This window comes from Moschus berezovskii, chromosome X (genome assembly GCF_049115385.1).
Source record: "Moschus berezovskii isolate FMDL1 chromosome X, NW_MosBer_1.0, whole genome shotgun sequence".
NCBI lineage: Eukaryota > Metazoa > Chordata > Mammalia > Artiodactyla > Moschidae > Moschus > Moschus berezovskii.
This window is the reverse complement of record NC_142488.1, coordinates 3,140,043-3,154,554: the sequence shown is the minus strand read 5'-3', so window position 1 is coordinate 3,154,554 and position 14,512 is coordinate 3,140,043. Positions and strand designations below refer to the sequence as shown.

At 43.2% G+C, this 14,512-nt stretch overlaps 1 protein-coding gene across 1 annotated transcript; it reads right to left on the bottom strand.

Annotated features, from left to right (window-relative positions):
* Positions 1–760: 760 nt before the first annotated feature.
* LOC129535178 (odorant-binding protein-like) lies at positions 761–13,443 on the bottom strand. The gene is made up of 7 exons (XM_055393807.2): positions 13,329–13,443; positions 12,728–12,867; positions 8,503–8,570; positions 4,644–4,754; positions 2,958–3,059; positions 2,698–2,740; positions 761–966 (listed from the first exon to the last, which is right to left on the bottom strand). The coding sequence occupies exons 1-6, from the start codon at positions 13,404–13,406 to the stop codon at positions 2,721–2,723; spliced, it is 519 nt and encodes a 172-aa protein (XP_055249782.1). The 5' UTR covers positions 13,407–13,443; the 3' UTR covers positions 761–966; positions 2,698–2,720.
* Between the last annotated feature and the right edge of the window lie 1,069 nt (positions 13,444–14,512).

The window sequence follows — 14,512 nt, the reverse complement described above, 5'->3', positions numbered from 1 at the left end:
GTTCACTGCTGTTTGGAGCGTAAAGAGGCTGGAAGACCATCTTTAGGTGCAGTGAACTGTGGTTCAGTTGCTGCTGCCTCGTCTGGCTCTCAAGTGTCAGCTGCCGCCCCATCTTTGATTCCTTCTGTTTCACTTGTTCGGAAATATGAGTCCTTCAGCTCAAATGCAGAAGTCCTGGTGATGTCAGACTACACATTTGCCCTCAGCTACAGTAATGTTATCCTGCACTTGCATGCATAAACCTCAGTGAGTGGAACTGACATTCCATTCTCAGGAATAAATAGATGCTTCTGAGGGAATTTTCCTTGATCAGAATGCCCCCTTCCCTACAGTAGACTGAAAGTGAAAGTGTTAGTTGCTCAGGCCTGTCCAATTCTTTAGGATCCTATGGACTGTAGCCAACCAGGCTCCTCTGTCCATGGCGTTCTTCAGGAAATATTGGAGTGGGTTACTGTTTCCTTCTCCAGAGTATCTTCCTGACCCAAGGATAGAACCTGGGTCTTCTGATTGCAGGCAGATTCTTTACCATCTGAGCCACCAGATAAGCCCATATGGTGAAAGGATTCGTAACCGTGCCCCATGATGCTTTAGTCTCTTTTCTCCCTCTTCCCTGGACACCTGAGGGCATGTCTACCAAATCTACATAAAGATTGTCTCTGATGAACACCTGTCCTATGAAAGGCACAGTTTCCTGGATACTTAGTGTGGACTTTGTGTGTTTTAAATGAGGTGACTTTTGCACAGACATACGTGTGCAGGGCAGACAGTAAATCGATTTATTTAAACCCTCAGCAATCAAATAACAACATCAAGACACAATATAGTGACAGGGAACGATGAGATGGGAGCAGGAGTGTGAGTGTGAAGAGAGCAGGATCATGTTAATCAGGAACCAGGAAAGTCGTCTTCGTGTTGTTTATCTTGATTCCACGGAGACAAGGACATGTCTGGTCTCAGTGAATCTTTCTGTAGGTGAATAAAACAGAACCAGAGGTTTAGTACAGTCGACCGTGTGATGGCTGACAGGGGTGAGCCTCAGGCAGTCAGCTGTCCAGGGTACAGGGATCTGGTCGCTGAGCCACTATCCAATTCCAGGTGGACCACAACACTCCACACCTCTGTGATAGCAGGTTCCCTGTGGAATTGTCCCCAGGATGTACACAAGGTTGGAGATTTCCCATTGGGGATTGGGTCTATGAGTAATGATTTCACAATGCATGTACATCTTCATCTAAAGATGATTTTCAGGCTCTGTAATTGGAGTAGACAACTCTAACCCTGAAACTTTTGTCTTTTGGGTACTCAAGAATTTTTTATTTTTTTTTTTACTTTTTAAATATTAGAGTATAGTTGATTATCAATGTTGCATTAATTTCAGGTGTCCAGCCAAGTGATTATACATACAAAAACTAGTATATGTTCTTTTTCAGATCCTTTTCCCATTTAGGTTTTTACAGAATATTGCATACAGTCCCCTATGCTATGCAGTTGAACCTTGTCCTCTATCCATCCTGTATATAACAGTTTCCATCTTCTAACCCCAAACTTCTCAGATGGTAAGGATCTGCCTATGATTCAGGGGCTTGATCCCTGTGTTGGTAAGATCCTATATAGAAGGGAATGGACTCACGCCAGTATTTTTGCCTGGAGAATCCCATGGACAGAGGAGTTTGGAAGGCTACGTTCCATGGGGTCGCAGAGAGTCCAACATGACTGAGCAACGAACCTTTCTTTCACTTTTCAATCGCAAACACCCAATCCTTCTCTTCCCCAAGCCCCTCCCACTTGGCAACCACAAGTCTGTTCCCCACGTCTCTGAGTCTGTTTCTGTTTTGTAAATAAGTTCCTCCATGGTGTGTTTTAGATTCCATAGAGAAGTGATATCTATGTGAAAGTGAAAGTCACTCTGTCATGTCCAACTCTTTGCAATCCCTTGGACAATGACAGTGCATGGAATTCTCCAGGCCAGAATACTAGAGAAACTTTCCCCTTTTCCAAGGCATCTTCCCAACCCAGGAATCAAACCCAGGCCTCCCCAGCTGAGCCACAAGGGAAGCCCAAGAATACTGGAGTGGGTAGCCTTTCCCTTCTCCAGCAGATCTTCCCGACCCAGGAATCGAACCGGGTTCTCCTGCATTGCAGGCGGATTCTATACCAACTGCTTCTCTGAAGCAGGGCTCTCTTTAGTACCAATTCTCTTGGAGGAGGTATGTGTGGGGACAACTGCAAGGTCCACCTACTCATGGGGATTCCTGCTTCTGTCTGAAGATTCTGGTCTGCAAGATTCCTGTAGGATAAGACTCTCTCACCACAGCTGCTCAGCGTTAATCAACCAAACTGTTTGCAATTTAATATGGCTCAAGAGCAACGAAATTATGTAACAAAAAAAAATTCCTTCAGTAAGTTCAGTTCAGTTCATTCACTCAGTCGTGTTCGACTCTTTGCGACCCCATGAATCACAGCACACCAGGGCTCCCTGTCCATCACCAACTCCCGGAGTTCACTCAAACTCATGTCCATCGAGTCGGTGATGCCATCCAGCCATCTCATTGTCGTCCCCGTCTCCTCCCATCCCCAAAATTCCTTTGTGACACGTTTAAATTGTTGGGACAAACATTTCACACATATGAAATAACAGTGTGTCCTTATTGCTTCATCTAGAAGGGTCACCATTAATAAAGGACCGTGTTTACTTACAATAGTATCAGAGTCACTGTTTTTCACTCCTCTGGACAGTCATCTGGGGAAAAACAAAATGGGAGAAATAAAAGAGCCACCGATTACTAACATCTCCAGCATCTCCAATGTTTCTTTCTTACTTTCTTTTTTTTTTTTAAATAAGGGATCTTAAAAGAGATTACTTGTGGAAGAAGAAATTTAGAATAAGCTGATTTGTTTCCTGATATTTACACACAAGGCGAATGGTATGGTCAGGGAAAAAAGTATAATTCCATTACCATTATAGAAGAAATTCAGGATATTTTCTTCTGGAATCCCTTTTTCTCTCACCGCATTTTTGAACTCTTCTTCGTATTTCGAATCAGGCTCATTTCCTTTGCCTGTAAAATCACCGTGCAAAACTCAGAATTATTGACCCCTGGGAACCCACAGAAATTTCTTAATCTACAGAACAAGGAATGGAACATGCCAATCGGATGTTCACTTGTATAATCAAAGAACTTTCAATGGTTCCCACGACACAGACATGTGCTTTCTGTCTTAAGAATTGACCCCAGTCCAAGTTGGTGAGTAGGACACCCTACTCCTCAGCATCAGGAGCTGGACCACAAAGACTTGCCAGGGTCTTCATGAATTTGCGGCTGAGTCCATCCTAATATGGAACCTACTTGCTTCTCTCACCTTCCTCGTATATGTACCTGCCACTCATATCTGTTTCTAGACCCAGCTTAATAGGAAACACACTTCTCCCCTTCCACGGACACATTCACCACTTTACACTTAATAACAGGGGGTGATTTACTCTTTCATGAACCTACCACTCTACCCAATAACCTTTTCTGAAATAGACACCTGTTGTCCTCATGGCACACACACCTCTCATTGCTTTTGTGTGGTTAGGGAGTGATGTCATTGTTCATAAGAACAATGCATTTGAAACATGGAACAGGACAAAGATTTATCTTATAAGTGTCTGTTCCAAGGCTTACAGTGCATCAGAAAACTGATACTGTATACTAGCACATACATATAGAATCTGCATATATAAGGAATCTAGAAAGATGGTACTGATAATGAACTTATTTGCAGGGCATCAGTGAATAAACAGTCATAAAGAAGAGACTTATGGGTATGGGGAGAGGGGAGGAGACAGTTAGATGTATGGAGAGAGTAACATGGAAACTTACATTACCATATGTAAAATAGATAGAAAATGGGAATTTGCTGTATGTCTCAGGGAACTCAAGCAGGGGCTCTGTATCAAAATGGAGAGGTATGGGGAGGGAGATGGGAGGGAGGTTCAAAGGCGTGGGGACATATGTATACCTATGGGCTTCCCTTGTGGCTCTGCTAGTAAAGAATCCTCGTGCAATGCGGGAGACCTGGGTTTGATCCCTGAGTTGGCAAGATCCCCTGGAGAAGGCAAAGGCTACCCACTCCATTCTTCTGGCCTGGAGAATCCCATGGACTGTATAAAAGAATCAGACATGACTGAGCAACTTTCACACAAACACATGTATACCTATGGCTGATTCATGTCGATGTTTGACAGAAAACAGCATAATTCGATAAAGCATTTATCCTTCACTTAAAAAATAAATTAGAAATTAAGGCTGAAATAAAGTCATCCTCATTATAGCCAAGGCATGAAATTCGTTGAAATATTAAATATATCAATATTTAATATAAAATATTAAAAATGATTCTAGTAAAACTTCATTTTAAAAATTTCAACAGATAAGAATCATTTTAAAATGTCTGGTGATGTGATATTCTGCACCCTATGACCTCCTGTTTCTCGGTAGATTACCTTCCAGGATCCTTAATTCGGTGAGCATTAAGATGCAAGCCTTATACCATGAATATTGAATACTGTCAGCACCTTCTGATATTTTGAATGAAAGTTCTGACAGTGGACATGAAACATTACCATATCAGTGGAAATTGTAGGATGTCATACCTACCAAATAATCCCACCATTTCTGTCTCCTTGCCTTGTTCATCCACGTTGACATTATGCGTTATGAGATTGTTCTGGTCCCCATTAATGACTTGAAATTCATTGTGACCCGCGTCTGTGAGAGAGAGAAAAGATACAAGCAGCCCCAATTACCTTGTTGTCAGTTAGATTATTGTGGCACACGGCGGGCATGAAGAACGGTCCATCGTGTATGGACCCACTCACTTCATGCTGCACAGAATGCTACCGTTAACCATGGCAACAGAAGGAGGTACGATTTTCCTCATCCCCACTTTTCCTACAATTAACCAGTCACTCTTTGTTCTCTTACTAAGATGCTTTATAGAACGTGTGGCCTGATAAACCTAACAGATTCTTTTTCTGCTTTTTGTTTTTTTTATTTATTTCTGATTTGCTGAGTCTTCCCTACTGCCCATGGGCTTTCTCCACTTGTGGTGACAGTGGAGTACAGTCTAGTTGTGGTGTGAGGGCTTCTCATTGCAGTGGCTTCTCTTGTTGCTGAGCACAGGAGCTGGGGTGCATGAGCTTCAGTAGTTACAACTCGGGGTTCTAGAGTGCAGGATCAGTAGCTGTGGTACATGAGCTTAGTTCCCACATGGCCTGTGGGATTTTCTCGGACTAGGGACTTAACCTATGTCTCCTGCCCTGGCTGGCAGAATTCTTATCCCCTGACCACCAGCGAAGTTCCTGAGAGTGTTTTAAAACACTATGAACGTGTTATCAAATACAGGTTCTAAAATTCTTTGTCTTTCTGTTACCCCAGCCATGGGATCGGTTTCTCTTGGCCAAAATCAACCTACCATTCATCACCTTCTGTTCCTGAGTGGCTACATCAGGCCAGGCAACCTTTTGAGCACTTTAAGTATTGTGTTTCCCGAGCCCCTCAGTCTGGGTTTTGACACAGCCCATCGCCGTGTCTGTTGGTGTGAAGACAACTTACTTGCTGGGAAGTGTAGGCAGTGACTGCCTAGTGGTGAGCTCCTTCCCCACCTGGAGCGCTGCCCCTCCGCTCTGCCCTGCCCATGTTTCTGGACAAGAAGCAGCTCTGACCTAGTGTGTGTCACCGCCACACCCTCTATGTCCATTCTCTCTCTTCTGACCTCCATCTCACCCTCCTGCAATCACTCAGCAACATGGAATGTTAAACTGCCCATCTGTGTTCCTTGAAGCCTGAAAACACAACTGCTCAGTGTCTGAACCACTGAAAACTATTAGTGTGCTTGGGAAAAAAAAAAAGCAGCCAAAGCAGCTCCAGAGTCTCAGAGACCTGACAAGAATATGCAATTTTCCCAAGGCCATGCCGAGTCCACCAGCCTTGCTCACGTTGGGACAGCTTAAGTCAGACTATGCATGTCCTCAGATTATCAGTGACCACCTGTGGTTCACCATGTCTTCACCAAGGTGGGAATAGCAGCATCACTGAATTGACTGTGATGTTCATGAACGGAAGGGACAGTAAGAGTAAACCTCTCTTCTGGGCATCAGTTCACTATCAAGGCCACTGCTGGTAACTGGGCCTGATGTGGGTACAGTTCACAGTCCCCAAAACAAACCTAAAGGCTGCAATGGCTAATCACCAAGAGACCTTCCAAGAAGTCTTGCACTTCTGTTGTCTCCCTTGTTTAGTCACTGTGAAAAATCAGTCTAAAACTGATTGCAAAAATGGAGATGAGTACAGTGGAAGCATTCATGATTCGGCCAAAGGAAACCATATAGTGGGAATAAGAAAATGAAAGCATAGTTTAGAAAACCTCAAATATCAGAAGTTATTGCTCAAAGTATGGGGAAACATTTCAGGCACGAGTTTTACTAATTTGTGATCATTGCATAAGCACTGTGCCACTACTTTTTTGGGCAAGTGTGATCACATATTGATATGCTTAAATTTTAATCAAATATGTTCCCCTTAGGCCATGTAAAAATGATAATGTTATTTAGGGCCGTTATAAAGAGCTCAGAGATACGAAACTTAGCCAGCATCCCCATTGCTTTAACCAGAAGCTGCCTTTATGGTTGAACTCATGATGATTTCCTTGAGTTCAAGTTCATCCATCTCAGCTTGGATGGCCAAAGACATTTTAGGATTGTTTTTAAAAAGTGAATGGCACTGATGTGTAAACTCAAGATAGACCCCTGAGACCTCAGTTCATAAGCCTGTTGTAAATTATCTGTGAAAACCCTATGAAATACAAATTCTACACTCATGCTTAGTCTCATTGTTCTTGTTGATATTTAATTGCTATGTCACATCTGATTCTCCACGACCCCATGAACTGTATGACACTAGGTTCCACTGTCCTCCATGATCTTCTAGAGTTTGCTCAAATTCATGTCCACTGAGTTGATGATGCCATCCAACCATCTCATCCTCTGGCACCCCCTCCTCCTTATACCTTCGATCTTCCCCAGCATTAGGGTCTTTTCCAATGTGTCAAATGTTCACATCAGGTGGCAAACATACTGAGACTTCAGCATTAGTCCTTCCCGTCAATATTCTTGGTTTATCTCCTTTAGGATTGACTGGTTTGATCTCCTAGCTGTCCAAGGGACTCTCAAGAGACTTCTCCAGTGCCACAATTCGAAAGCATCAATTTGAAAGCATTAACTCAGCCTTCTCTATGGTCCAACTCTCAAATACATACAAAACTACTGAATCAGAGCATACTGTTGACTATATGGACCTTTGCTGGCAAAGTGATGTCTCTGCATTTTAATATGCTGTCTTGGTTGTCATAGCTTTCCGTCTAAGGAGCAAGCATCTTTTAATTATGTGGCTGGCAGTCAGAACCCACAGAGATTTTGGAGCCCAAGAAAATAAAATCTATTGCTGCTTCCACTCTTTCCCCTTTCTATTTGCCATAAAGTGAAGGGAGCAGATGCCATGATCTTAGCGTTTTTGAATGTTGAGTTTTAGACCAGCATTTTCAGGCTCCTCTTTCACCGTTATCATGAGACTCTTTAGTTCCTCTTCACTCTCTTCCATAAAGCTAATCATTCATCCAGCCTGGCATTTAGCATGATGTACTCTGCATGTAAGTTATACAAGAAGCATGACAGTACATACCAACTTATTGTACTCTTCTCCCAATTTTGAACCAGCCTGCTGTTCCACGTCTCTCTGTTGCTGACTGATCAACATACAGGTTTCTCAGGAGACAAGTAATCTGGTATTTCCATATCTTTAAGAGTTTTCCACAGTTTGTTGTTATCTACACAGTCAAAGGCTTTAGCATAGCCAATGAAGCAGAAAGAATTTCTTTTTTTTTTCTGGAATCACCTTGCTTTCTCCATGATCCCGTGAATGTTAACAATTTGATCTGGTTCATCTGCCTTTTCTAAATCATGCCAATACTTCTGGAAGTTGTCCGATCATGTACCGCTGAATCCTAGCTTGAAGGATCTTGAGCACTATCTTGCTTGCATGTGAAATGAGCACAGCAGTGCAGTAGTTTGAACATTCTTTGTCATTGCTCTTCTTTGGGATTGAAATGGGAACTGACCTTTTCCAGTTCTGTGGCCACTGCCGAGTTTTCGAAAGTTGCTGGCACATTGCTTGCATCCCTTTGACAGCATCATCTTTTAGGAATTTAAACAGCTCAGCTTGAATTCTGTCACCTCCACTAGCGTTGTTCATATAATGCTTCCTAAGGCCCACTTAACTTCATACCCTAGGATGTTGGGCTTTGGTCCCATTGATTAGCACTCCATGGAGGGGAGACATTCCAATCCCTAACCTCTGATTCTTAGTAGGAGTAGAATTCAGGTGTATGGGATTATTGAAGAAAGTTGAGATCAACATTTCTACCTTAACATACACTTTCCAGTGAAACATTCATACTTACAGTCAACAGAATAAAGGTGATTTTCCTTTATGCCTGAGACATATTTCTCTATGCATTCTCCATTATTCCTTAAAAACAAAATATATTCAAGTTGGTTAATTAAGATAATAAAAATTTGATGTATAATTAAGATTCTTTGTGACACCCAAGAATATGTGTCAGGTATCACCTCAGTGCAGATGAACGTTTTGACCTTCCAAAGAGACAAAATATGTTGTCTCAGATCCAGTAACTATCAAGTGGCAAGGATGCTTTGTCTACACACTGAATCTGACTAGTAGTTCTGAAGATAACCTGTAGATTCAAAACAGGTTGTGCGTAAAGCCAATAAACATGGAGAAATCTAGAATTTTAGGAAAAAAGAAAAAGAATGAACTTTTCCTTTATATAGTTTGTGAAAACAGAGAGGCATAGCCTTCATGACAAACCTTGGGGGTTGGCACAACCCAGGCAGTGATTCATTAGACTGAAAGTGAAAGTGTTATTCTCTCAGTTGTGTCCAACTCCTTGTGACCCCATGGACTGTAGCCTGCCAGGACTCTCCACTGTCCATGGGATTCTTCTGGCAAGAAGACTGGAGTGGGTTGCCATTTCCTCTCCAGAGGAATTTCCCAACCCAGAGATCAAATCCAGGTCCCCTGCATTACAGGAAGATTCTTTACCCTCTGAGACACCAAGGAAGCCCTTGTTAGACAATATGAGAGCCACCAGGCATTATTAGACAATATGAAATCCACCAGGCCTTATTACACAATATAAGAGCCACCAGGGAAGCCTTGATTAGACAATATGAGAGCCAAAAATGACAAAATTTAAAAACAGTTTTATTTTCTACAAACACACACTCTTCGCCCATCCATGAGTATTAAATCTGAAAGACACATGTACTGATACAGACACATTTCACATTCACTCAGACGCAAGTGCAAACACTTAAGTACACATGATGTGCTTATATGATATTATGAAGAAATTTATGTATATAAATTATGATTAGTATATGTTGTCACCTCTGTAACAAAAGAGTGAGTGACTTCACATATGTCCTCTGTACATGTATGTGAAGAAAGGTGTATTTGGCACATATAAAGAATGTCTATGAAACAAATACTAAAAGAGAAATAACAGTACAGGAACTGGATTACTTTTTGAACAGACACGTTGGAAAAGAATGTCCACAATAAAGTGTGGTCAGTGTTTTCGGTCATTGAAAGTGAAAGTACAAGTCACTCAGTCGTGTCTGCCTCTTTGTGACGCCATGGACTATACAGTCCATGGAATTCTCCAGCCAGAATACTGGAGTGGGTAGCCTTTCCCTTCTCCAGGGGATTTTCCCAACCTAGGGATCAAATCCAGGTCTACTGCATTACAGGCAGATTCTTTACCAGCTGAGCTACAAGGGAAGCCCAAATATACTGGAGTGGGTAGCCTATCCCTTCTCAAGCAGATCTTCCTGACCCAGGAATTGAACCGGGGTCTCCTGCATCGCAGGCAGATTCGTTACCAACTGAGCTATCAGGGAAGCCCGCTTAGTGATTAGGGAAATGAAATGCATTGAAATCACTGGAAAACAACCACAAAGTGAGAACACAATTATTCAATATAACTGGAAACACACAAAATTTTATCTGAGCAGACAAACTCCTTTCATTTGGCTTGAAAAATGTGATTCTTTGTATATGCACACACTGATAACTGTTTTAAACATTGTGCTAGGTGATGGAAGGCGGGGAAAATGATTCAGAGTGCGTTATTTTGTTGCATGAAGAGCCAGAAAAGGTGAAGATATGCAGATGTGTTCTTACCTGTGGCTTCAGAGGTAGACATTTAATGATGAGTGAAGAAAAGGAGGTGTGCTGCAGAAATTTTATATCTTTCTTTTCAAAAAAGCACTGATTTTATTTTTGAGTATGTGTGTTGTCTTTTTGTCACTCAGGCCTCTCTCTATTGCTGAGGGCAAGGGTTATTACTCTCTAGTTGCAATGCCCAGAATTCTCACTATGGTGCCTTCCCTTGTTTTAGAGCATATAGCTCATAGGCTCAGTCATTGTAGCACCCCAGGCATGTGGGGTCCCTCCAGACCAGAGATGGAGCTCACGTCTCCTGCATTGGCAGATGGATTCTTAAGCACTGAGCCACCAGCTGAAGGGTGGAATTTTATATCTTGACTGTGTAGATGGTGAAACAATTGAGAACATGTGAAAACTCATTGAACTGTGCATTCCACAAAGGTGCATTTAACTACGCGTTTGATTATACTTTTTGTGTTCTCACTTGCTCACTTGTGGCCGACTCTTTGGAACCCCATGGACTGTAGCCCGCCAGGTTCCTCTGTCCATGGGATTCTCCAGGAAACAATACTGGAGTGGGTTGCCATTTCCTACTCTAGGCAAAATTGACTTCAGAAAGAGTAGCCACGTGAAAAGTTAAACATACGACACAAAAAATTGTAAAATATGGCCAAGAGGAAGATAACAGATGTTCTCAAAAGATTAATGAAAACAGACAACTGTTTCTCCTGAGATAGGATATATGTGTCTGTGAGTCTGTGAGTCTGTTCCTGTATGAGTGGTTCTAATTTGATTATGATTATACTATCACATTGGAGAAGGAAATGGCAACCCACTCCAGTGTTCCTGCCTGGAGAATCCCAGGGACGGGGGAGCCTGGTGGGCTGCCATCTATGGGGTCACACAGAGTCAGACACGACTGAAGTGACTTAGCAGTAGCAGTAACATACTATCAAATACTGAAGGTGAAACTCCAATACTCTGGCCACCTGATGCGAAGAACTGTCTCATTGGAAAAGAACCTGATGCTGGGAAAGATTGAAAGCAGGAGAAGAAGGGGACCACAGAGGAGGAGATGGTTGGATGGCATCACTGACTTTGCTGCTGCTGCTGCTGCTGCTGCCAAGTCACTTCAGTCGTGTCCGACTCTGTGTGACCCCATAGATGGAAGCCCACCAGGCTCCCCCATCCCTGGGATTCTCCAGGCAAGAACACTGGAGTGGGTTGCCATTTCCTTCTCCAATGTGTGAAAGTGAAAAGTGAAAGTGAAGTCACTCAGTCGTGTCCGACCCTTAGCGACCCCATGGACTGCAGCCTACCAGGTTCCTCCATCCATGGGATTTTCTAGGCAAGAGTACTGGAGTGGCTTTCCATTGCCTTCTCCAATCACTAACTCAATGAACATGAATTTGAGCAAGCTCCTCGAGATGATGAAGGACAGGGAAGCATAGCGTGCTACAGTTCAAGGGGTTGTAATGAGTCAGACAAGACTGAGCAAGTGAACTGCTGCTATGAAACTTATGTATATATATAATATATAGTCATTTTTTAAATATTTATAAAGCTATCTCACCAAGCACAAAACAGTTTGTTTCTTCTCTTAATGTTCTTATTCCTCTCAATACATTGTTGAGTGTACATTTCCTTATTTTCTTTTGTGAGAGGCGGACAATTGCTGAACAAGCTTGGGTTGGTTTCTGCCATAATTGCATGTTCTTAGGAAACCATCTGCGGTATAGTGGACATTCTATGAATGGTACTTGGGACTGTATGTATGTTCTTGGTTGCTCAGTCCTGTCGGACTCTTTGTGACCCCTTGGACTGTAGCCCACCAGGCGTCTCTGTCCATGGGATTCTCCAGGCAAGAATACCGAAGTGAGTAGCCAGTTCCTCCTCCAGGGGATCTTCCCGACACGGTGACTGAACTCGTGTCACGTTCATTGGCATGGCAGGCGCCTGGGAAGGCACTGGGAAAGTCAATAGGGGCTCTGACAGCTTTGGAAACTCAGTGATGATGAAACCTCCCATGAGGAAGCCCCGAGGGCAGAGCTCACTGTGTGCTCTCCCCCTGCTCTCACTTCTGGGCTCAGCGGGAACCGTCTCTTACAAATTCTGCAGGAAGGGGTCAAGTCCCTAGTGGGGACTGTGGGTTCCAGGACACGAGATTCTTCCCTCTGCTGTGTCCCTCTTTCCCTTAATGAGCTGATGCCAGTGGAGCTTCTGAATTCCTTCTCTAAGCAGAGTTTTCAGGACATTCCCTGAAGTTTCAAAGAGGAGCTGATCCCCTCCCCCCAGCTCAAAGACCCTGCTCAGCCCCACAGCACAGGGCATAATGCTCTCAAAATCGCCCAGAGAGTTCCCTGCAGACGGGGAAGACACACTCTCCCTCAGGTCAGGGTTTGTAGGTGTTTTCCTTCTGGGTGATTTTTACTTACTTGACATAAAAGCGGAAGTGTATCGTGCCATTTTCTTCATCAAACTCAATGTAACGCATGAAAATGTGGAATGGTGCGCCCTCAGTGATCTTCTCTATGTTATTGGCTGCGATGTAATGGGTTAACCATCTTCCTGTAAACTAAAAGCAAAATTCCTTTCAAAAACCTTAGTCCATCTCTGTAAATTCTGCCCGACACCGTCCCTCAGGAAGGAACTTGAGCAGAAGTTACCTATCTTTATGAGCACGGCCCTAGGTATAGAATCATGTGAAAACTCAAGTCAAGTAAAGGAGACAATTGACAAATTACTGAAACAGCTTGAGCTGTCTTGTCAAACACAATAGCCCTAATCCAACAGCTTTGTGTTGTTCCTTCAATTTTACAAGAACAGTGAACATACACGAGAGCCAATGAATAGATGGCAGACGTGATACACACATCCCAAACAGCAAGAATAGAGTTAGTGAATGGAGCAATTTTGAATTGCAGAGAGATGGCTAGACTTAGCAATCCACATGACCAAACCTCGAAAGGGACACTCACAGGGATACACGCCAAGACTTCCTCCCAAGCTTAGAGCACACTCAAATGCCCCTGGTACCTGTGAGGCGTCTGTGTGAGCATCACCTTGACTGGCAACAAGCAGACCAAAGACAAGACTCAAGAGCAGAGCCTTCATCTTGTTGACTCTCGTGCTCCTTCTGTACAAGCTGAGGGTGTCCAAATGGTTGGAGAGGGTGCAAAATTGCTGCCACTTTTATAGCCTGGATCTGTTGGCGTGACACATCGTGAACCAATGGCTGTTCCTCATATGGCCACAGTTACAACAGAAGGCATCTTCAGTATCCTGGTTGGCAGAGAGAAGACTTTCTGGCATTGTGCCATCTTGATAATGAGATTTGTTTTAAGAGAAGCATGTGTGGATGTGGGCATTTGACCTTTAAAGTAAGTGAGAGGTTGAAGTTCATCCAATATTGCAAGGGGAAATTTTTTTTTTTTCTGTTTATCATGAGTTCCAAAATGAGATAAGCTGTCCAACGTACATATCCCTCACTCCTGCTTAACATTTATTTTCTAAAAGTAAAGATTGACTGTGTGGGTTAGCCAGTTCAGTTCAGTCGCTCCGTCGTGTCCGACTCTTTGCGACCCCATGAATCACAGCACGCCAGGCCTCCCTGTCCATCACCAAATCCCGGAGTTCACTCAAACTCATGTCCACAGAGTCGGTGATGCCATCTAGCCATCTCATTCTCTGTCGTCCCCTTCTCCTCCCGCCCCCAACCTTTCCCAGCATCAGAGTCTTTTCCAGTGAGTCAACTCGTCGCATGAGGTGGCCAAAGTATTGCAGTTTCAGCTTTAGCATCAGTCCTTCCAATGAACACCCAGGATTGATCACCCAGGAATGGACTGGTTGGATCTCCTTGCAGTCCAAGGGACTTTCAAGAGTCTTCTCCAACACCACAGTTCAAGGGAACACTATTTCCTCAGAGACCTTTGGAAAGACTTCTATTATCCTGAGGTGGAGAGCAGGTCAGCACAGAGCATTTATCACCTTCTCTTGCCCCAACGTGGGCTTTTTCCTCCTAAGTACTAAGAGGACAATCTGGTAAAATATAGTCATCTGAAGAAGGCACATCAGTAGTTTATTTTCAGTGATTTCTCTCCAGACACCCTTTTACCCATTTAATCTGTAATATAATATTTACTCACTAACTCAGTTGTTTCTCCCAGTGAGTGAAAAAAGCTGAACAGCATTTCTTGCAATTTTTAGAATTTTGAATGGAA